General features: G+C 40.1%; 1 protein-coding gene across 2 annotated transcripts; it reads left to right on the top strand.

Moving 5' to 3' along the window:
* The first annotated feature begins 498 nt into the window (after nucleotides 1-498).
* bpgm (2,3-bisphosphoglycerate mutase) lies at nucleotides 499-23,251 on the top strand. Of its 2 annotated transcripts, none has more exons than XM_080207260.1 (3): nucleotides 499-568; nucleotides 8,609-9,234; nucleotides 17,929-23,251. In XM_080207260.1, exons 2-3 carry the CDS (start codon nucleotides 8,637-8,639, stop codon nucleotides 18,114-18,116), a joined length of 786 nt encoding a protein of 261 aa, XP_080063386.1. In that variant the 5' UTR covers nucleotides 499-568; nucleotides 8,609-8,636; the 3' UTR covers nucleotides 18,117-23,251. The 2 variants fall into 2 exon arrangements, with proteins under 2 accessions (XP_080063386.1, XP_080063385.1); XM_080207259.1 differs by lacking the exon at nucleotides 499-568 and adding an exon at nucleotides 5,399-5,487.
* The last annotated feature ends 280 nt before the right edge of the window (nucleotides 23,252-23,531 follow it).

Genomic DNA, 23,531 nt, shown 5'->3' with positions numbered 1-23,531 from the left:
CACTTCCCCCTCACAAATACTGTCTGACTGGGTCAGTATAACTATTTCCCTCTCCATAGAGAATAACTGACCTGCTCAGCTACTCTTCCCCTCCACCAGATACTATCTAAGCCTGCTCAGTCTAACTCTTTCCCTCCACCAGATCTATCTGAACCTGCTCAGTTACTCTTCCCCTCCTGCAGATACTATCTCAACCTGCTCAGTCTTAACTCTTTCCCTCCACCAGACACTGCCTGAACCTGCTCAGTTACTCTTCCCCTCCTCCAGATACTAACTGAACCTGCTCAGTTACTCTTCCCCTCCTGCAGATACTATCTCAACCTGCTCGGTCTTAACTCTTTCCCTCCACCAGATACTGCCTGAACCGGCTCAGTTAGTTCCGCTGGCCAATCAGGGAGGGACAGTCTTTTGTTACGCGCGCTCTGATTGGGCTGTTCGCGGCCGGCTGGAAGAGCCGCGTCCCGTGATTGGCCAGTGCCTGTTGCTGGGAGACGGTGGGCCTGGCGAGGGCAGCAAAGGGAGGAAGCCTGGGCTGTGGACCGAGGAGGGCGGCGGAGCGACAGAGGCGGTGAGCTGGGGGTCCGGGGGGTGGGGGGCCGCATAGGGGGCTGTGCACTGGAGAGAAGTCTTAACGTGGGGTGACATTCTTAGTGAGAGAGCAGGATGGAGGCTGAGCTATGTGCCTCTGTGGTGACTGAGCTAAAGTCAGCCAGAAGGATGGGCAGCAGCAGCAGCAACAGCAACGGATCCAACATCATGTCCAATAACTTCCCTACCTTTATTCATTCCATATCAATCAGCACCCTCCCTTCTTGGGAATCATTAGAAAGTAGCTTGTGAGACAGGGATTCAGGCATCACTGGGTCGTTATTGGAGGAGATGGAAAAATGAGTTTTTAAGTTTATTTATTAGTGTCATAAATAGGCTGCGATGAAGCTACTGTGAAAATCCTCTAGTCCGCCACCTGTTTGGGCACAAAGCCAATGCTTCAAACCAGCACGTCTTTCAGATTGTGGGAGGAAGTGACATGAGGGTCAATTAGCACAGCCAATCAACCTAACCCCCGTATCTTTGGACAGTGGGAGGAAACCAGACCACCCGGCGGAAACCCATGTAGTCATAGGGAGAACGTGCAGACTTCCCATAGACAGTGACCCAAACCGGGAATCGAATCTGGGTCCCTGGTGCTGTGAGGCAGTAGTGCTTGCCGCTGTGCCATAACCTTAATGAAGTTGATGAAGGAGCAGTGCTTTGAAAGCTCGTCCTACCAAATAAACCTGTTGGACTTTAACCTGGTCTTGTGAGTCTACTTACTATAACCTTGAGATTAGAGGGGGCTAGAAGCCAGTGGAGAATTGTACCAAATAACACCCCTTCTGTTGTTTTTTTTAATGCTTTTACAAGCTAAAACAACTTGCAACTTTTGTATCATTATTGTTTCAGCAAATGCAAAGGACAGAGATTTTTGATAACATTTTACTGGTTTGCATTCAAATTAGTGGATTTTTAAAAATTTCCATGTACATGCTTCAAGGTTTAAACAATGCAGCCTCAAAAGAGGCAGAGAGAAAGTAAATGTAAGGAAAAAACATTGATTTAAAAGTTGTACATTGTTAAAATTTAAAAGAATTCACAAATTGAAATCATAAGTCTCCCTATTCTTTACTTTCTGGGTGGCACAGTGGTTAGCACTGCAGCCTCTCATCACTAAGGACTCAGGTTCAGTTCCAGCCTTGGGTGACTGTGTGGAGATTGTATGTTCTCCCTGTGTCTACATGTTTCCACCGGGTGCTCTGGTTTTGTCCTACTGTCCAAAGATATGCAGGTTAGATTGATTGGCTGTGCTAATTGACCCTCATGTCAGGGGGATTATTAAAAAGGTGAATACATGGGGTTATAGTGACAGAGCCTAGGTGGGATTGTTGTTAATGGGCTGAATGGCCTCCTTCTGCACTGTAGGGATTCTGTGATTTGATCAATGGGTTGGTTGATACAAATTATGATTAATTCTTAAGAATACTTGCACTGTTACTTACACAACTTAACTTTTGCAATGAGTTTCCTCAACATGAAAATGAAACAATTTGGTGAAGTCATTAAGCCCTAGTCAGCCCTTTTCATGGCTGGCAACTTGTTACTATTTGCAATTGGCTGAATATCTCCTTTCCAAAATTTGCTGGACAATTTGCATATTATTAATGGCGTCTGTTATTGGCAAACCAGTTTTTTTCCAACAAAATATAATGGCGGTATTTCTAAATACTGGCACATTTTAGCATTTGGAAATGATGCTCTAAAACTGGGAAGGGGTTGAAACCAATTCTGAATTTGGAACAGTAGAGGTATTCTGAAGCCATTTAGGAGCTATTCACAAAACTGATACTGGTGTGCCAAAGTCAACAGTGTTCTTGGGCTACCCTGGGAACTCATGCTTTATCAGTGACTGCATAAGTCATTTTGGAGAGATGGAGGCAGAAAATAGTGGGTTTCTACTCATCAGCAATTTTTAATAAATCAGTTTCTGACTTTCCATATTTATATCGATAGGTTTACTTTGAACAAAAAGTATACATGACCTAAAGTCTTTAAATGGAAGTACAGGCTTGGACGTGACTGGAGCACAAATCCATAATTGCTGTAAAGCTTTGAGAGATGCTTGGGGTTTTTTTTTACCATGCCTATGGGGTTCTGTTGCATGGTAATTCAACAGAATAAGAGAAAAACACTACTTAAACTGAGTGTAAACATTTTTATGACATTCTAATATTATCACCAAATAATTATCAATGTACATTCAGGATTATTTGACAGCTCAATAATAGGGATAATAGGGATAGGTAGCCCTAAGACTGATTATGGACTCTTGGATCTCTTTCAAGTGGTTCAGTGGAATAGTTGGTACTTGATTGAGAAGCCAAACTGTTAAATTTCATAAGCTTAGTTTTTACTTCTGTGTCATTTACTGTGTTTGGCTATTTTATATTGTCTTTGGCTATTTCATTTGTGCAAATAAGTCACTATTTGATAAATTGTGTGAAGTTACTTTTTGAGATATTTGAGATATTATCAGTTGTTGGATAATTGCAACTCTGCTCTTTTGTTCAAAATTTTGACATAAATCTTAAGGAGCTTGTAATACAAGACTGGAGCAATGATTTGCCTTGTAACGTGCATATTACTATAAGATACCTTCAATTTTATGCACCAAATTGATCAATATTTGAAAGCTTTATCATCCCAGTATTGTGAAATATAGTTTAATGTGTCTGTGATCATTTTAATATTCATTATTACTTGTGGTACCTATTGAATCTGAAATATTAGTTTGACTGTTAGGACCTCAATTTTACAGTCTGCGCCCAGTGAAATTTAAATGTGTTTTGCTGTTTTGAGGTTTATTCTGCAAGTATATAATGAAGATTACACTGTACTGATTAGAGGGAATGCTGTTTCATCTTAAATCAAACAGTTCAAATTATAGTGCTTGAGTTTCACTTGTACAATTCAAGATTTTGTATTTTTATGACGCTTTTAAGGTAGAAAATACATCCCAAAACTTTCATAGGTATATTCTTTGGGGAAAAAAAAATCCAAACTCACAAGTTTCAATACAGTCACAGTCATAATTAAACTTCAGTTTGTTTTTTATGAAATTCAGATTTCACCATCTGCCGGTTTCACACCCAGGTCCCCGGAGCATTACCCTCTGGATTACCAGGCCAGTAACAATATCACTATGCCATTGCCTCTTTTTTAGTATTTTGTACACGTAGATAACTTAATGATGTTAACTGATGCTCTGAGACCAGCATGTGGGCTGGGCTTCTTACATCCTGCCTGTCACTGGAATTTAGTGTAGAATGTGGAGAATGACAGTCAGGCAGGAATTTCCGGCTTTTAGACCAGAGCAGCTGGAGAATTCCACGCATGATTTGATGATGTCCCCTGCTACTCTTAACACATGTACCTCTTTTGAGCGTCTCACCTTGTCCCACCCCCTCTCAGCTCTCACTTTAAAACCTTCATTCTCTACCACTCGCCCAAGTAACATAAAAATGTTCTCACTATATGTGATGACTGCTTTTCACTGAGTGTTTTCTCATCCTTGGTGACTTCAATGCCCATATCATTCGATTGTTTTCTCTTTCTCCTCTTGTTATTGGCAAACCAAATTCACTGCCTCCCAACACTTTAATTTCTCCTTCCACAAAAAAACACCCAATACATATTCACAGTAATCCCCTGGATCTTCCATGTGGCCTTACTGCTCCAATTGCAGCAATCACAGGTAAGGCCAATCCAATCCCTTTCTTGTGTCTGTGTCCATGCGCACCCTCCTTTCTCCTCTCACCCATCCTGTTAACTTCTTACCAGTGGTTCAATAATATTTGGGAACAAATTGATCCAGAGCAGGCCACTGAACTTGAAAACTGTTCATGGCCAAGGGTAGAGATAGGCTATTTTCACAATATATTTACTCTTCAAAAACACCGTCCTTTCAAATTTTTAAAGTTAACTTTTTTCATTAATTGTAACTTTAGAAGGAGTCTTTTAGGCAATACCGGAAAATTTAGTTTCTGAATACATCATGCTAACTGGTGTCAGCCTTTTATTTAGAAGAAGCAGTTTTTTTGGGGGGCTGTAAAAGGCCTTGAAAATAGGGCATGGAAAATATTTTCTGTCATACAAATTGAGCCATTTTCATCATATTCTTGATGAAATCTTGCTATAAAGACTGAGATGTAGATCATGTTTTAAAGTTTATTTATTAGTGTCACAAGTAAGACTTACATTAACACTGCAATGAAGTTACTATGAAATTCCCCCTAGTCACCACATTTTGGTGCATGTTCAAGTCAATGCATCTAACCAGCATGTCTTTCAGACTGTGGGAGGAAACCAGAGAACCCGGAGGAAACCCACACAGACACAGGGAGAATGTGCAAACTCCACACAGACAGTGACACAAGCTGGGATTCAAACTGCGTCCCTGGCTCTGTGAGGCAGCAGTGATAACCACTGCGCCACCATGTTGCCCCAGTGAAGGGGAAAAAATCTGAAGTTTTTACTGGATTCAAAGTTATTTGAAGCTATAAGCAAGATAGTCATTGAATGAGAATCCATCTTATGGGCATTTTGAATACTCACTGCCCTGAATTAATAACTGGATTTGGAACGTTTTGGGTATTCTACCTTTAAAATTGTAAAATTTTGAGCATTGAGAGAGCAGAAGCATAACAATTCCAGCACTTATACAGCTAATCTTACCTTGCAGAAAAAAATTACAGGACTTGATCCACATGACACCAGTTTTAAAAAGGAATATTAATTTCCTGCTGCAGATGAAATTACAGCACCAGTGTAAGTAGGAATTTGAGACAGGGCTACACCATGATCTCTCCTGCCTGACTGATATGGTTAGTAAAAGGCCAGTGCCCTGAGTTCATTACTTGTCTAGCTCAAGCTGTTGAGAATGCAGTTTTCCAGGTAAAAACAGTTAACTAAAATAATGTAATGATTCCAATTAGATATGTCTGTTGGTAAGCTTAACCTGGTTTAGATTTAAACAAGACTTATCTGCCTTATCTGTTGAAGTGCTTCTGTGTTGAATGTGAACAGTTTAGAACTGCTTGCTTCTATGAATGGCTCTTTCCATAAACCTGCTTAATAATTTAGCCTGTTCCAAAAAGTATCTAACATTTGTTGATTATTATATCTTCTAATAGATGATATGTACATTAATTCTCAGTAGCATCTGATAGCAAGTTTATAGAAACAGGCAGTGTACTATATTATACACAAAATACAGTCAGGCACAACTGTCTGAACATGGACTGATGTGATTTGCTTTTTGCATCGAAAACAAGATACGGTATTGGGAGGAGGCATGAATCCTAAAGTGCTTTTTTTTCTTGTTGCAGTTTTCTGTTATGGCAACATGGATCTACAAATAAAAGGAGACTTTTGTTTTTCTTGTTGGGGTCTTTTCTTCCCTTCCTCTTAATGTTCTGTCCTTTGTAGTGAGGAGTATCTCAAAGAGAAGAGGGAGATTCAGAGGGATTTAGTGCTTATGGGGGAAATTATAGTGAGAGGAATGCAGTGTTCACGTGGGCTGGTGGTGTGGGGAGAAGTGGTTATTGGGTGAAAGGAGATTAGAGATGGTGAGGAGCAAGGCCATAAAGAGATTGAAATTTGAGGTGTAGGTCAGTGAGGATGGAAAAATGGGTGAACGAGACATGGGCCTGAATTTTCTTTTTCCTCCAATCGGGAGAGTGAAGCCAGGAAAATTCGACTACTTTTAAAACATGACACAAGAAATTTCCCCAGATGGTCTAATTTTCATTCCAGGGCAAGTGTGAATGGGAGCCGACTGTCCTAAGAAAGAGTTTGAAGGAAGCCACAGGGCTGCTGGGTCTAAGAGGTTTACTGTGTGAATAACCTGCATTGGTTCTCAGGGACTTCGTCCCAGCTGTAAATAAACAATTAAAGAAAAACCCTCTAGCTATCATTTCCCATGCCTTGTCTATGCTGACCCATGCCACTTCATGACCCCCTCATGGTCCCTCATACCCTATGTACCAATCTATGTCACTACACCCAGTCCCCTTGGTCCCTCTTGTCTTTTATGCCATACTATGCTCCTGTACCCACCCCATGGCTGTTTATAGCCTTGGTTATGCTTACTTAGTGCCAACTCATGCCCCCTGATTCTTTCTGTTTTTACTAAATTTCAGGCTTTGGTGTTGGATAGTTTACGAGAACAGAACAATTTGTCTGTTGTCCTTATCTACTGGAAATATCCTGTCTTGTCTTCAGTATGCAATGGAGCAAAACAAAAAAACTTCACAGTCGCCATAATTTAAAATTTTAACTGGAATTATTTAGTAACAAGTGAACATAGAAGCAAATGGTAACAACCTGAAACTTATTGTCTCCGAGGATTGTGGAAGTGAAGGCAAATAGTGGTTTCAAAAGGAAATTGGGTGGGCACTTGAAGGAAATAAACTTTGCATGCAGGGCTACAGGGATAGGGTGTAGAAATTGTCCTCGTTGAATTTCTCAATACAGCCGATGTGAACCTAATGGACCAAATGGCTCTGTGACGACAAATCCATCTAGCTCTTTGAAAATTGCAATAATTGAAACTGGCTTGAATTAATTATTCTGTTGAGAATATGAAGTAAGTCAAAAGATTTGTTCAGCTACAACTCATTAAATATCCCTAGCAATTGAGACCAAGACTTCTTTGGCAAAATAACTGTTGACTTTTGATTGAAAATAATTGGCTGCTGTGTGCATAACTGAAGAAAGCTCAATCGTTCTTTGTTAGAAAGTCGCTTTGTTCCTATTTGTAAGTAACCTTAACATTTGAAACATTTTGTATCGAGTTAATCTTCTGATCGTATCTTTTGTTGACTTTGCTACCTTTTGTTATCCTGGAGATGAATAGGAAGCCCATACACATCATTCTTTTCTTTGAATACATTGCTTTCTAATTCTGCTGTTTTTGCTGTGATTGGTTGGGATCTTTTGGAAAGAGTAATACACTGTACTGGGCCAGGGATGCCTGATTTGAACATTTAACTTTTAGGTTTTACTGCATCGTATTCTGGAAATATGATTTTGTTCTCTGATAGTAAGTACAACTTGAAATATATCTGTAGCACTATGTGATTTGACCTTTTCTCTATGACGTTTGACCTGATCTAAATAGCAAACTAATAAAGTATATTAGCCTTCTAAAAGGTGCTCTCTACTCCCAGCATGTGACTGGTCAAAGATCAGAGGACAGCCAGTGGAAACATTTTAAATGTACCCCGAAATTAGACTTGAAGATTGACTTTGACCTCAGCAGCTGGGAAGAAAGTGCACTCAATGCCCCCGATGGCAAGTCTTGCTTCACTATGCTGTAGCCACTTTTTAAGCAGATGGATGAAGAAAAGCCAATTACTGCAGATGCTGGAATCTGAAACCAAACAAGAAAGTGCAGAAAGTCTCAGCAGGTTTGGCAGCATTTGTAAGGAGAAAAAAGAGCTGACGTGTCGAGTCCAGATGAAACTTTGTCAAAGCTGGAAGAAGGAGGCTGAAAATGCGAGAGCAAGAAGAAAGCTCAAGAAGGCATGCAAATTGCCATCGACTACAAACCGACTAACTGCTAATGCGGACTGGGAATTTTGGATTTTCACCCCCTCTCTCTTGGCCTTTTAATTTCTTTTTTCTACCTCCTCTATCTTGTACTGACTTCACTCCTATCACTTATAACCTCCCTCTTTTTCTCTCCATCACTCTCCCATTTTCCCCCCTTCCTCACTCTCCCCTTTTCTCTCTGCCTGCTTCACCTTCCCTTTTTTCTCCCCCCTTTTCTCACTGTGTCCAGTCTGGCCAATCAATTGCAAATGTCCTCGTCATGACAAAAGTCCACCATTAGCAGTATAGCTTTGATCAGATATTTGAATAACCACATGGCTGATGCTCCTTATATGTTTCTTAATCTTAACTGTGCCTTTTAGTAATTTTCTGACCTTCTAAATATATGTAATGGTTATGTATCCAATCTATAATGACCACATTTCCAAATAATTCTAACATTATTTATTTTGTTTTTCAGAAGCCTTTGAAGCTGCACTTAGATCAGTATGACGTTCAAGCTGGTGTTACTAAGGCATGGCGAAGGTGCGTGGAACAAAGAAAACAGATTTTGCAGTTGGGTTGATCAGAGATTGACTCCCAATGGCATCAAAGAAGCCCAAACATGTGGAAAAGTCCTAAAGGAAGCAGGATTTGAATTTGATCTTGTGTTTACATCTATTTTGAGCCGATCCATTGAAACCGCATGGATAGTTTTGCATGAGATGGGACAAGAATGGGTACAAACTATAAGCTCATGGCGACTTAATGAGCGTCACTATGGAGCATTAATCGGTCTTAACCGGGCAGAGTTGGCCTCGATTCATGGAGAAGCAAAAGTTAAGCTTTGGAGAAGAAGTTATGATATCACCCCTCCTCCAATCGATGAATCACATTCATACTTTTATGAAATTTACAATGATCGGAGATATGACTATTGTGATGTTGTAAAGGAAAAGTTACCCAAAACCGAGAGTTTGAAGGAAGTTCTCGACAGGTTGTTGCCTTATTGGCATGATGTAATTGTGCCGGAAGTGAAAAAGGGGAAATGCATTCTAATATCTGCGCATGGAAACAGTGCCAGGGCTCTGCTGAAATATCTGGAAGGTAATGTAATATATTTGTAAAAGATGTATATTTTTATTTCCTTGCATCACGGTTTAAATATGTAATCATGTATGTTGTGCTTTACCATGGATTGTTGAGATGGACATAGGCAAATCTGTGACATCCATTTTCAACTGGGTTGTCTTGTATTATTGAAGGACATACTGCTAAAACTTGGGTAGTGGGACCCCTTCACAACTGCTTAAAGAGTAGTAGGGATGATGAATATGAATTACTGTGTAATAGGGAAAATCTCTCCCTATGATAAAACCAGTAAAACTATGAAATCATTTATATAGCAACATCCTAGTCAACTACTAGAGCTTTAATGAGTTTATTTTATTTATTTACTAGTGTCACAGGTAGGCTTACATTAACACTGCAATGAAGTTACTGTGAAAATCCCCTAGTTGCCATTCTTCAGTGTCTGTTCAGGCACACTGGTGAAGAATTTAACCTGGCCAATGCACCTAAACAGTACGTCTTTCAGACTATGGGAGGAAACTAGAGTATTCGGAGGAAACCCATGCAGACACAGGGAAAATATGCAGACTCCACAGACAGTGACTCAAACTGGGAATCAAAACTGTGCCCCTGTGCCGCCGGACTACATTGGTATTAGTTACCATTTTTCAGACAACGTGTGAGAGTAGTATTTTAAATAGCCATGAGAATACTGTTGCTGTTGGAACTTCCATTATGTCCACAAGGTGGAAACTTGTGTTTCAGAAGGATCAGTGCTGTGACCATTGTTTCTCATTATTTACGCAGAGTTCTGAATCAGAAGTACAATTTGAAAATTTTGCCTAATTCCAAACAAAATATAATAATAAACTTCCGAATGAACGGCAATTTAATTTCCAAGTAGATACGTGAGAGGTGGTGGGGTAGAAATTCACCTCTAGAAAAGATACAAAAGGGCAGCATGGTAGCACAGTGGTTAGCACTGCTGCTTCACAGCCCCAGGGACCTGGGTTCGATTCCCAGCTTGGGTCACTCTCTGTGTGGAGTTTGCACATCCTTCTCACATCTGCGTGGGTTTTCTCCGGGTGCTCCGGTTTCCTTCCACAGTCCAAAGAGGTTAGGTTGATTGGCCATGCTAAAATTGCCCCTTAGTGTCCTGAGATGCATAGGTTAGAGGGATTAGTGGATAAAATATGTCTGGATATGGGGGTAGGGCCTAGGTGGGATTGTGGTCTGTGCAGACTCGATGGGCCGAATGGCCTCTTTCTGTGCTGTAGGGTTTCTATGATTTTATGAAGATTTTCATTGGACCAGCCACCCAGTATACTCAGCATCTGACTGTCTGATAGCACCCATTTTGCACCACTCACCCGAGATACTTTTCAACCTATGTGTCTAAATAGAACAAATAGGAACAGAGATGTCTCTGATTCCAAATGCACAATTCACCAAAAGCTGCAATGGTTTATTAAGGCCATTACAAGAAGCAAAATAACTCTAGAGTTCATTTCCGCAGGGATGGAATTAAGAAGTAGAAGTTATTAATAGTGCATAGCACATTGGTTAGAGCATACTTGAAGTAATGTGTGGAGATGCTAAGGGTGTCTTAAAAATGAATTTGATAAGGTAGAAATGGAGAAGAGCTTTTCACTTGTCAATATTAACACTAGGGCCATAAACATAAGATAATCATGAGTAAATCCAATTAAGAGGCTCAGGTAAAATGTTTTTTACCCAGAGTGGTTAAGATATGGGACTCGTACGAAGATTAGTCGAGGAAACTAATGTTAAAGGCATTTAAGGGGAAGTTACATGAACATTAGGAAAAAGAAGGTTATGCTGATCAGGTTAGATAAAGAATGGTGGGAGAAGGACCAATAAAATGGATCAATCAGAAATATTGCATCCCAAAATGCAAATGTGCACCTCTCCTGATTTAGTTCCTTTCCCTGAAAACCAGAACACAATCCCACAGCTGCCAGTCTTGCCCACATGGTCCTGTGGTATAGACCCAACAGCTTGTTGCAGGTTATTCAGCCATCAAGTTTAGTCTGAGTTTGCCAGTGCCTGTAGATTCCAGGATCATTGGATCATTTCTGAATGTTTTTTATGATTGGGTTGGGGATACTGAAGTTTATCGTAGCATTGCTGCTGTATTAGAGGCCAAACTAAATTGGCATAGTTGGACATTTTTGCAGTGTTTGTCTGAACACTGCACAATTCATTTTCTAGTTTATAAAAGTTGGAATCCTGTATCTTAAAATGTGCCATCCTAAACTCTTAATATTTTGAAATTTACATTGTACAAACAACCTTATCTTTTAGATATGTCATACAGCTTAAATTAGAGCGAGTGAAATGAACTTTGACATTTAGAAATGGCAAAATGTCCAGAGTCATATTTGCAATGCATTACTTTATTAATAGATTGCTGTATGCAAGAACGTAGGAGCGACTGCAGTTAACCTGTTGGTCTGAGATGAGCCTCATAAATCTAATCTCGCACTCATTAGGGAAGTAAATGCAAAGCTCCTTTTAAACGAGCTTTTTTAAAGCATTTTGCATCTTGCAATGCTTTTAAACCCATAAGATTGTCGCAGCTTGAGTCTTAAGGTTGTAGATTCAGTCCCCAAAATGGAATGTTGGCCTTTATACTGAGGGGGATAGAATATAAAAGCAGGGAGGTCTTGCTGCTACTGTGCAGGGCACTGGTGAGGCTGCAACTGGAGTACTGTGTGCAGTTTTGGTCACCGCATTTGCGAAAGGATATATTGGCCTTGGAGGGAGTACAGAGAAGGTTCACTAGGCTGATACCGGAGATGAGGGGGTTAGCCTATGAAGAGAGATTGAATAGACTGGGTCTGTACTCGTTGGAGTTTAGAAGGCTGAGGGGGGATCTTATAGAGACGTACAAGATAATGAAGGGGCTAGATAGGGTAGAGGTAGAGAGATTCTTCCTGCTTAGAAAGGACAGCAGGACTAGAGGGCACAGCCTCAAAATAAGAGGGGGGCAGTTTAGATCAGAGCTGAGGAGGAACTTCTTCACTCAAAGGGTGGTGAGTCTCTGGAATTCTCTGCCCATTGAAGTGGTGGAGGCTACCTCACTAAATATATATAAGTCACAGATAGATAGGTTTCTGATAGTCAAGGGAATTAAGGGTTATGGGGAGAAAGCGGGAAAGTGGAACTGATCCACTTCAGATCAGCCATGATCTTGTTGAATGGCAGGGCAGGCTCGAAGGGCTAGATGGCCTACTCCTGCTCCTATTTCATATGTTCTTATGATTTGACCACAGACAGTTTGGGCCCTACTTTGATTTTAAGTGCTGGGCGGACTTGAAACTGGGAGTGTTTCAGATCTGTCTCTTGGATCCATTGTGAGCCTCCCCCCTACTCACTCTGCCTGCAAAAATATCAGTGAGTCCAAATCATGCTGCAAAAGGCAGTGGGTGGGGCTTAACGTGCCCGAAACCCTGCAGCTCCGATCAGCGCCTCCAACAAGGCATGTGCAGAAAAAAAAATAGGATGTTGCTTCCCTGGCACATGCCACCCAAGCGGGATAATGTCTCCCCCTGGCCCCCACAGACATTGCCCCTCCCTCACAACATTAGTGACCCCCTATCCCATCACCCCCTTGTCACCCAGACCAATTGTGGGCCCCTCCCCATTCCCCAGGCAGAGTGGCAGCAGACCCCCACTGATCTCAGACACAACGGCAATGGACCCCCCCCCCCCCCCCCCGACCTGATCTCAAGCAGAATGGCAGTGGACCCCCTCCCCCCCTCCCCCCCACCCACCCTGGATCTCAAGCTGAAAGCCATCGGATGCTCAGCACTTACCTCCTCACTGAGGAGCATCCGAATCAGACATATAGAGCATGTCTGTTTTGTGCTGATTCTAGATGGGTGAACAGTGGTAAACGGGTAAGTACTGGTAAAGGCAGGCGTGCACCCCATTAAGTCAATTCAAATGCATGCAAATGGCCATTGCGCCCATTTCAGGCTAGGTCCCAATCGTAGCCATTTTTGGGCCTCAGTAAAGGGGGAACTGGCGTGGAGGTGGGCGTTGATTGCGTTACTCACCTCATGCCCGACTTTGCCAAGCTTTCATGCCTGAAAACAGGCGCAACACAATGGTGAAATCGGGCCCTTTGTTTAGAAAATCAGATAAGTCACTCAACTAAGGTTTGGCTTGCCTGCTCAGGTGGACATTTAAGAAAATCTGTAGCATTATTAGAAGGGCAGTGTATCTTCCTGAAACCCAATTTATACCGCAAATGCTGAGAGATTGTTTCTAACGGTTGTGAAATTTAAAACACGGGGGAAACAGGCTCAAGAAAAGGGGCCAATGATTTAGGACTAAAAGGAGAAATCACTCAAAAGGTTGTGAATCTTTGGAATTCTCCAACCCAGGGGGTTTGGAATATGCCATCACTGAACATATTTTAAGGTTGGGATCGACCAGGTCTTTTGGAATTGAGGGATATGGGGAGCGGGCAGGAAAGTGGAGTTGAAACCCAAGATCAGCTGTGATTGTATTGAAAGGCTGAGAAAGCTCGATGGGCCGAGTGGTCTACTCCTGCTCCTACATCGTGTCCTTATGGCCCTGAAGCAAAAGGTGTTCATTAATTCAGTGTAATAAAGTTGGCTAGCGGAATGTGGTTTGCAGTATTTAAACTTGGCTTATGTTATAAATTCTAGGATTCAAATATTTAGTCGAAGATTAAAATATCCAAAGGTCTGTTTGTCTTTTGTACAGTCAGTAAGGAAATACAGACATGCCAACTGTTATAAAATATTGCCATGTTATCCTGAACTTTTTTCTGTACTTTATATGTGAAATATGATTATGTATTTAAGTTTTTTAATTAAGTACAAAGCTAAGGAGGAATGTCTCACCAACCTGAGCTGTAGAGAGAATACACCACAAGGCTCTTTGCCCAAACTGTGGAAAGGCAGTATCCAATTTCTGTCACCAGAGGCTGATAGAGTATTTTCATAGCCTGCAAACCATACCAGCAGTTGAAGTAATTGAACTGGCCATAGACTTTCTTTTTGCTTTAAAATACCAGAGGCTTTATGGCTTTGACAATTGAAGGCACAGCCACTAATTATGGAGCAACTAAAATCAGGAGGCCAGAACTGGAGGAGCCCAAAAATCTTGACAGGCTTGTGGAAGTAGAAGGGATTATAGAGGATAAAGAGGGTCACGACTATGGCGTCATTTGAAAACAAGGTTGAGAATTTTAAAATTGAGCAGCTGCTTCCCCGTTGGCCAGTATAGGAAGTAGTGATGGGTGAACAGGATTTGGTACGAGTTAGGACATGGACAGTAGAGTTTTGGATCACCTCAAGTTTACCAGGAGATGATTGAGAGTTGCTGATCAGTTCAGGTAACAGTTAAGTCATAGAATCATACAGTGCAGAAAAGGCCCATTTAGTCTGTACTGACACACGAGAAACATCTGACCTCCCAGCTAGCTAATCCTAATCACCACCCTACGGGTAAAAAAGATTTTGCTCCCATCCCCTTGAACCTGTGTTCCCTTGTGATTGACCCTTCCACTAAGGGGTACAGGTGCCCCTTATCCACTCTTTCCATGCGCCTCATAATCTTGGACAAGTCAAAGGTAACAAGGAACATAATAAAAGTTTCAGAAGCTGATGCAAACATAAGTAGGATGATGATGGCAGGTGGAAATAAGCAATCTTAAGCTTACGTAGTTAGAAGTTCATCAAATATGAACAGTCAGACTCAGCCTCATAAATTTTGGTTTTGAATTGAAGGCAGCTTGGTTGAACAGTTCTGTTCTACAGATTACCACCATGCCTGTAAATAATAAGTTAGAGTTGAGTTGCAACATTACACAAGGAAAATAAAAAGGAGAATTGGTGTAATGACAGTTTCATTGAACCCCAGTTTTCACTGAGGCGAGGTTTGTGGTGGACCTGTTGATGAGGATCATGGCTCATGGTAACAGATTTTTTGAGGGCAGCCAAGTTTAAGGAGGATATTCAATTAGCATGGGCAGTGGACAAGAGTCAAAGGCTGGAGGGTTATGGCCATTCTTGCTGGCGGGATTTTCCCATTCTGCTGCAATGAATGGAGATTTGGCTGGGCACCAAATAATGGAGATTTGGCTGGGCACCAAATTTTCTGACTTCGCTGCAGCGAGAATGTGGCATGAACAGCTGGTAAGATCGTGCCCAAAATCTTTCATGAGGGTGAAAAGACCTTGTAATGCAAATGGAGTGTTCCTTGCATTTTTCTTGGACTTTGTTATGCAGCGAAGATCATATGTGATGCCTCTTGGTGACTGAAAACTAAAGCTGCAACTCTGAAAGGAGATTTTAGGCCACTGGGAAGAGGAGATTGAGGAGAATCCTTGCAATGGTCTTCTCCTGTGGCAAACAGCCATGAGACACCTGCACTGTTACCACAATTGAATTTCTCTCCCTTCTTGAATATAGTCATGATCAGAGCATCCCTTCCCTAGCATACACTTCTTTTCCCCTTTGTGAAAGTAAGAATGGCAGTCCATAAGCAGCATTTTCTCCTCAACCAACATGCCCAATGTCAAAGCGTTATACAGAATATGTCGTTCATATGCCTTACATCAATTGTTCTACTCAGAACTTGACTATGTATGAATCTCTCAGAAGTACAGTGGAAGTGCTGAAGGAATGTCTTCAAAGCATCCCTGACAAGGTCCAACATTCCTGCCGACTCATGAAAATCCCTGGCTTGTGACCTATCAAAATGGAAAAGGTTTCGCAAAAGAAAGATGGAATTGAGAGAGCTAAAAGACAATGTTTGAAATTTTATATTCTAAATCATCAACAGTTAACATCTGAAAGAATAAGACTCCACACTTGTAAAAGTTAATTTCGAGTGCAGGAAAATTTTTTGGCATTAATTGTGGCTTGTGATTCTGTTTATAAAAAAATAGCTTTCACTGGAATGAAGAAGCCCCAACTCAGCGACATACCATTATCATGTACCTTTTGGAGGAACAGCTCAACTTAATCAGCAACAATCTTCCGCACACAACTGCTGGAAAACCTAACTGCTAGAAAAAGCTGGCTTGCTTACTATATATCTATGCCCACTCTCTTTCTATTTAGAAAAGTGTAGTAGCATAATTTTAGTTATATTTTGTAACTTTAATGTTTGTATGTCAGTGAAAAAGATTGTAAATAATTGTTTAATTGCTGTTATTAGCTTCAGATTGGGCAGCTGAGGTTCGTTTGAAGTTCTATTGTTGAATTCTTTGTCCTGCTTGAACTTTCTAGGCTATTAGCTTTGTAAAAAGCTGTTCTTAATACTGGATAAATCCTTAATCAACACCAAGGTCTGTTGATATCTATAGTTTGATTATGTTGTTGTTGAGACTGCATAAATGCACTACTTCTGGAAACTAGATGGTTGAGCACTCAAGGTTTAAAATCGGGGTTTCTGGTCTTGACCAGATTTACTGCAAGTTAAAACTGTTTAAATATTTTCTCAATTAGAGGATAGGTAGTTACATTTTTAATAGATAGGCCAAAACAACTGTGTACGGAGCCTACCACAAACTCCCTAGGCACTGACATTTTCCTTCTCTGTGGCAACTATCTGTCTGAAGCACGTGGTTAAGAGTTCCAGATGAGCTTCTACATGAACATCCATGTAGACAACCTCCTTCCACTTCCAACATTAGTCAATTCTGTCACTGCTTCAACATCAACTGAAGCTTTCATCCATGCCTTTTATTACTCCTAGACCTGATTGTTCCACTGCTTTTCCAGCCGTGTGCCCAGTTTCCAGCCTGACGATATCAGCTCATTCAAAACTCTGCCCCTTCTGAACTTGCATCAAGTCCTCTTCATCCACCAACCCTGTGCTTACAGATCAATGCAAGCTCCTGATCCAACAGTTGAAAATTCTCATCCTAATTTTCAGATCCCTTGAACATCTTGTCCATCCCTATTTCCTTAACTATTCTAGCCCTACAATTCTCTGGCCTGTAGAGTATCTTCTAGTTTAAATACTTCACCATTCGTAGCTGTGTCTAGTCCCTAAATTCTGGAAATCCCCCCCCATAATCCTCTCTCTCACCACTTGATTATAAAACCTACCTCTAACAAACTTTTAGCCAGGTATCCTAATGTAAACTATGTGGCTCAGTGTAAAATTTTGTGAATGAGCCATTAGAATGTTTCACTATGTTAAAGATGCTATCCAAATGCAAGATGGTGTTAGCACTTTCAAGTATAAATATGTTGCATTTCACATGATCACTAAAATAAAGACTTTAGACAATGAGACAGAATTATATGGTTTATTTTTGATTGTGAATATTAGCATCATTTAATTGCTGTTTGTTTTGATATTTATGTGACTGTTGAGACTTTCCATATTGTGTTAAATTTGGATTAATAGTAGAGTGTTTTGAAATAGCAGATCATTATTGGAGAAATTGCACGTAATGCAGACATGAATCTTGCAAAGACCCATACGTATTTTTCAGTGCCAAATTCTTCTGAGGTGTCAATAAAAAAGGACCATTGGATCATTTGACTGCCTTTTTTTTGTACTGTAGTTACTTACTATATGTAATACTACTGTAGAGCCTTGTAAGGGTTTTCTTATAGTAACCCAACATTTTCAAACTTGCCTCAACAAGGAGACCTTTAGGATACCATCAGTCTTCAAACTTCTACTTCTAATTAACTTGTATTTTTATTGCAGGTATCCCAGATGATGAAATAGTTAATGTGACCCTGCCTACTGGAGTGCCTGTTCTTCTGGAACTAGATGAGAACCTTCATCCAGTTAGACCACATGAATTTTTGGGTGATCAGAAGGCCATCCAGGCAGCTATCAAGAAGGTGGAGGATCAGGGCAAAGTGTCAGTTCCAGCAAAGAGTTGCAATTAACCTGCTCGTGCCATTTAGCTCTCAGTGTATGACCTTTGGAGGAGACGTGTAACTAGAAACCATTTGAAAAAAAATACTTGGGAGGGGAAATTTATTTCGTTTGGAATGCTCTGTGTAGATTTGCTGCAGTTGATGAGAATATCTTAGGTTTGGCACTGTTGAAGTCTGCTGAGTTTTATTTGCTGCTTTGCACAAATGTCTTAAAGGCTAATTAATTTAAAAATCTAAAACTTCATATGTTTTCACACACAAGAAGATAGTTTTAGTACTGTAAAAAGGATTCTTCAAGCCAAAATAGTTACTATAAAGGTGAAGTTAAAGTGCTGTTAATTATAATTTGTAACATAAGCTGTTACATACCTCCTCGGGAAAACCTGCTTCATTAGTTAGGAACTGCAGGAAGTACCATTCTGTGAACTAGAAGTTCAAGTTTCTATTTATTTCTGGTTATCATGCTGAGGGAGATTGGCGCTGGAGAGAGGACAACAATGTTGACACAACTTACTTCACAGTAACTTCATTGCAATGTTAATGTAAGCCCACTTGTGACTAATAAAATAAATTTTTAACTTTTCACATAAAACCCATAAAGCCAGCAGATAGAGGATTTGAAAATTTGTATGAATCTGCGCTGGATTTGAGACCAGGGGCTGAATTTTAAGTATCTCATTACAGCAGCACCCACGATGACTGGGCCCACTTAATCATAGCAAAGTCTCAGGTGGCAGGAAAACCTTCCTAATTATGTTGGGTGGTAGAAGTTATTGATGCAAGATTCTGGGCTAGTGTTGACAGAATATCAATCAATATCAATAATTAATGAGCCAACTGACACCTTTTGTCCTTAACTCTACTGCAATTTAGTGATGGTTTGGGAATTAAACCTGGTTGAGTTCGTGAGCAGCTTCCTGGTGGAGTGTCCTTTGCACTTTGTGCCCAATTGTACAACCTGGCATCAGGCAGAGGCAGCAGCTGCAAGCCACACCTGCCCTTGCCTACGAACACGTATCCCACAACTACATCCTACCTTCATTCACCCATGGCTTGGGTCCTTCCGTGATCCAGGGCCACATAGTATACAGTGTCACTAACAGCCACTGTTACTACTAGTGCTATGAGGAGCTGGTAGCCTCTAATTGGTTGGCAGCTCTGGTCAGGTGAGAGCTCAATTGTGAAAAAGATTTAAATATGATAAATTATGTGCTGAAAAGGGAATTGATTCCTCTGGACCTCCCCATGGAACTGGTGATCTCGCCAGTTCTGACAGTTGGGAAATAACCCATTGATCTGACAAAACCCCAGCTCCTGTCCAAGAGATGCTTTAACCCATGGTGCCGTTCACTTCCCCAAATTCCTTACCATGTCATTTCCTGATTATCAACATAATTTCAAACCATACGTACCAGCCTATTCATAGAATCCCTACAGTGCAGAAGGAGGCATTCGGCCCATCAAGCTCATACTGACAACAATCCTACCCAGACCCCAACCCTGTAACCCCAAAAAGTTATCCTGCTAATCTCCATCACACTAAGGAGAAATTGAGCACAGCCAATCAACCTAACCTGCCCATCTTTGGACTGTAGGAGGAAGTGAAGCACCTGGAGGAAACCCACTCAGACACTGGGAGAACTCCACACAGTGACCCGAGGCCCCAGTTGAACTTGGGTCTGTGGCATTCCTTCTGACTATTTAGACCTTAAGGTCAAGAAAACAATTTGGCTGGTATGGTGGCACAGTGGGGCAGTGGTGCTAACCACTATGCCATCATACCAGCCAAATTGTTATTTCGACCTTATATGGTCCAAATAGTCAGAAGGAATAGGATAATAAGTAATCAGTAAAGATTTACAGATCCTCTGGGGATTCTAAAACTGACTAAACATTTTAAGACTTCTCTGAAGAAATGATGCACAGACCTTTTTTGTATATAGCTGCTTCAATTATTGGAGAATCCTTAATAGAAGTCTTGTCTTTTCAGATCTTAGCCATATATTGCTATTTGAAGTATCTGTAATCTGATTGCTCCCAGTAGTTTCCTGGAAATTCAGTAGAAAAACAAGTGTAGAATATTATTTCAACAAGCAGATCAAATGGGGAATACTGAATGGTCAGTGCTATAGAAACCTGGGGAAAAAATATCTTGAAATATAGGATAATGCTCTTGTACTGTAGTCTGCAAGGTAAAAAGCACCATGGCATTTTATATTTTGGAGTTTACATAACTATTTGTTCTGGTGTTATAGAACTGTAGGCATTTTTTGAGCTTTATGTTACTTTTCTATTTCTAATCATTTGAAAAGCTAACTTTCTTTACTGCATTGAATTATTACTGTCAACTGTGATGAAGACTTAAAAATCAAGTATTCATACCTCCTATGTTTCCCTAGCTATGCCTCCACCCATGGCTCAGTGAAGCTTATCCCATGCGATGCGATTCAGTTGTACAGACCAGGGTATCATTTGGGCTTGTTTTAATTTGTACTGAGTTGATCCATCTTGATAGATGTAATGGTGGAAATACTACAATTGATCTCAGTATCTCTAGATTAAAGGAGAGGATTTTTTGGTTGAGATTTATCTTTTGCCCAAAGCCTTCTCGATTGCTATCAAGCAACCCAAGTTTGTATTCGCATGCACTCATTAAGGCTGATGTAAGATCATTGGGCATTTAATGGAGAACCACGCATGTCCATTGAACTAAACTCCAGCCAGTACTTTTGGGGAAAAGGGCAAGTGCAGAGTTCATCTCATGAAGAATGAAGAGCAAGCTAAAAAAGACAATGGGCAAGATCTTCTGGCCTCGCACGCCCCGAAACCAGAAAATCCCACGAGGTCAACTGACCTTTCCAATTCCTGTCACCAGTGGAAGGTAAATTTCACCCTAATGTATCAGACTTTTTTGTTTTATGCCGTACGTCTAGTCACAGATGCAGAGAAATGGAGCCCTAGTATTGTATTGTCAGTTGAATGATGTCGTGGACATTCACGTTGAATATTATCCTTTTCATTGACATTTCACTTATTGCATGAACTGTCAATATGATGTCCGTTGAATGAAAGTAAAACAAAATTCAGTGGTGAACCTATATATTATGTAACTTGACCACTAGTGAATCTAGTGAATGAGATTTAAACCGATGGTAGTTTGAGAAGTTGAATTTGGTTTAAACAAAAAAACTGGCTATCAGCAGGAGTGACCATTAAAGCTGTTGGATTGCTGTTAAAAATACAGCTGGTTCACTTAGGGAAGGAAATATGCCATGAACTGACTGGGCTCATGGATAACTGCCCTTTAGCGTGGTCTAGCAAGCCATTCAGTTGAATTTCAACGGCTGCAGAAAAGTGTGAATAAAACTAACAGGGCCACAATGATTCAAGAAGACAATTGAGGGCATGCAGGGACATGTCAGGCTGTCTACCTCCTGAGAATGAATAAAAACATGCTATTTTAACAGTACAAGTATAAGGAGTATTTCAGTCTTCCCGTTTGGTTGAGCAGTATTATCAGAATTGTCCAGTTTACTTGAGGGATTTGGTATTTATCTTTAGTATAATCTGTAGATAAGATACATCAAATTTCAATTTGTGTATGTTATTTAAATTATTACTTTGTTATCTATCACATGTCTGAGTACTATGTATGAAAATATTGAAGATGGTTAACCTACCTACCTGGTGTCTGGAGAATAGCATCAAAATGGTTATTACAATGTGGTGGTTTTTGTAATGAAATGTATTATTGTATTTTATGTTTTATTGGTTATAAAATATTGTTTGACTAAATCTTTTGTGTAATCCATTATATCTTCAATATTTCATCACCCCATTAAGTAAATTTTTAAAAAATCTTGAGGCAAATTCATTTATAGCCCTGGAAATAATTTTAACTGCTGATGATTAAGCATTCAATTCAACCATTCGTTATTCTGAATGAGAAGCCATTCATTCAGCTAGAGGTTTTAACTCCAGCAGTGTTGGTGTAATCCTCTGATCTGTGTTTCCTCAACTGTGATGCAGCACTGGAATTCCCAAATTTACCTTTTTTTGTTACAACTTCTGTTACATTTATCCTTGATGGGACAAGTCGATCATTTAAGAGTAGGATGAGGGGGAATTCTCTCTACAGGTTATGAATCTTTACAATTCTGTACCCCAGAGGCCATGCTACTCAATCATTGAGTGTGCTCTTGGCTAAGATTGATCAAAGTTAGGGCTCTGGAGCAATCAATGGATATGGGGATCAGGAAGCAAAGTAGAATTGAGATCAAAGATCAAATATGATATTAAAAGGCAGAGCAGATGGAAGGAGCTGGATAGCTTGCTGTGGTGTGCAATCCTTATTTTCCTATTTGGTTACTGCTTTAGTACAAGATATTGAAAAAAATATTCTTTTAAATGCAGAATGTCGACAATATGCACTTTTATCAGAAAAATGGCTAGCGCTTAGCAGGTCATATTGTTTCTCAGTTTGCCCATGTATTAGAAATTCATAAATGTGTATCATGGAAAAAGTTGATTGCCTCCAAGTTACATGGAGTGACTGCCTAAGAAGAAGATACAGATATCTTCATTACCATTTTTCATGAAATAACTACATAAAGAATACTGTTTGCAGATAATTGCGCTAAAAATGTTCTTCCTCTTGTCCTTCAGGTTGTTAAAACATCAATCCAAATCACAAAGTTTGCTATGCAAGTTTTTAATGAATCACAAGAATGTTTTTCATTATTGTGAATTATTCTGCAATATTTTTGTCCTTGCTTCCTAAGGTAACAAAGCAAACAAATGAATCATTTTCATAAGGCGACCCTTGAGTTGGAAATGCTGTAAGGGTAATACCTGTCTTGCAACAGCAGAGACAGTAAATTCCCTCTGGATGATTACAACAAACACACATGACGTTTTCTCTAAGGACGAGATTTGGTTCTTAAAGTTGGAAAATCAATTGTGAATTTGTTAAGGTTTAACTTTCAAGCCTTGTATGATGTTTTAAGAGCACAAGTGATTCACTATGACTATAGCTGTGTTAAAACTTGGGTTGATTGTATTGTAAACATTTATATCATCAACTTTTACTATTTAACATTTTATGCTTGTTAAATGGTTTTAATGATTAAATGTGCAAGTTTTGCCCTTGGATTGAATCAGTAATCTTTTGTTATTTCACTTTTTGAACACACAATGAGAAATCTACGTAGTATTGATTTTTTTTTAACTAAACTAACATGATCGTAATCATAACCTATCAAATCTAAAATGTTAATGACAGAAATGTACAAAAATCCAATTAAAAAGGATCTTCAGATGTGGGTGTCGCTGGCAAGGCCAACATTTATTGCCTATTCACAATTGCCTGGAGAAAGAGTTGAACCACCACCTTGAATTGTTGATGTCCATGTGGTGAAGATACTC

This window comes from Carcharhinus amblyrhynchos, chromosome 19 (genome assembly GCF_965287045.1).
Source record: "Carcharhinus amblyrhynchos chromosome 19, sCarAmb.v2.hapA, whole genome shotgun sequence".
NCBI lineage: Eukaryota > Metazoa > Chordata > Chondrichthyes > Carcharhiniformes > Carcharhinidae > Carcharhinus > Carcharhinus amblyrhynchos.
The sequence above is the reverse complement of the archived record's forward strand: the minus strand, read 5'-3'. Positions and strand labels throughout refer to the sequence as shown.

Excerpts from the sequence above, each read along its gene's own strand:
- bpgm (XM_080207260.1), top strand. The coding sequence starts at position 8,637 with ATGACGTTCAAGCTGGTGTTACTAAGGCATGGCGAAGGTGCGTGGAAC. Across the intron at positions 9,235-17,928 it reads TCTGCTGAAATATCTGGAAG|GTATCCCAGATGATGAAATA; the intron begins GTAATGTAATAT and ends TTTTTATTGCAG.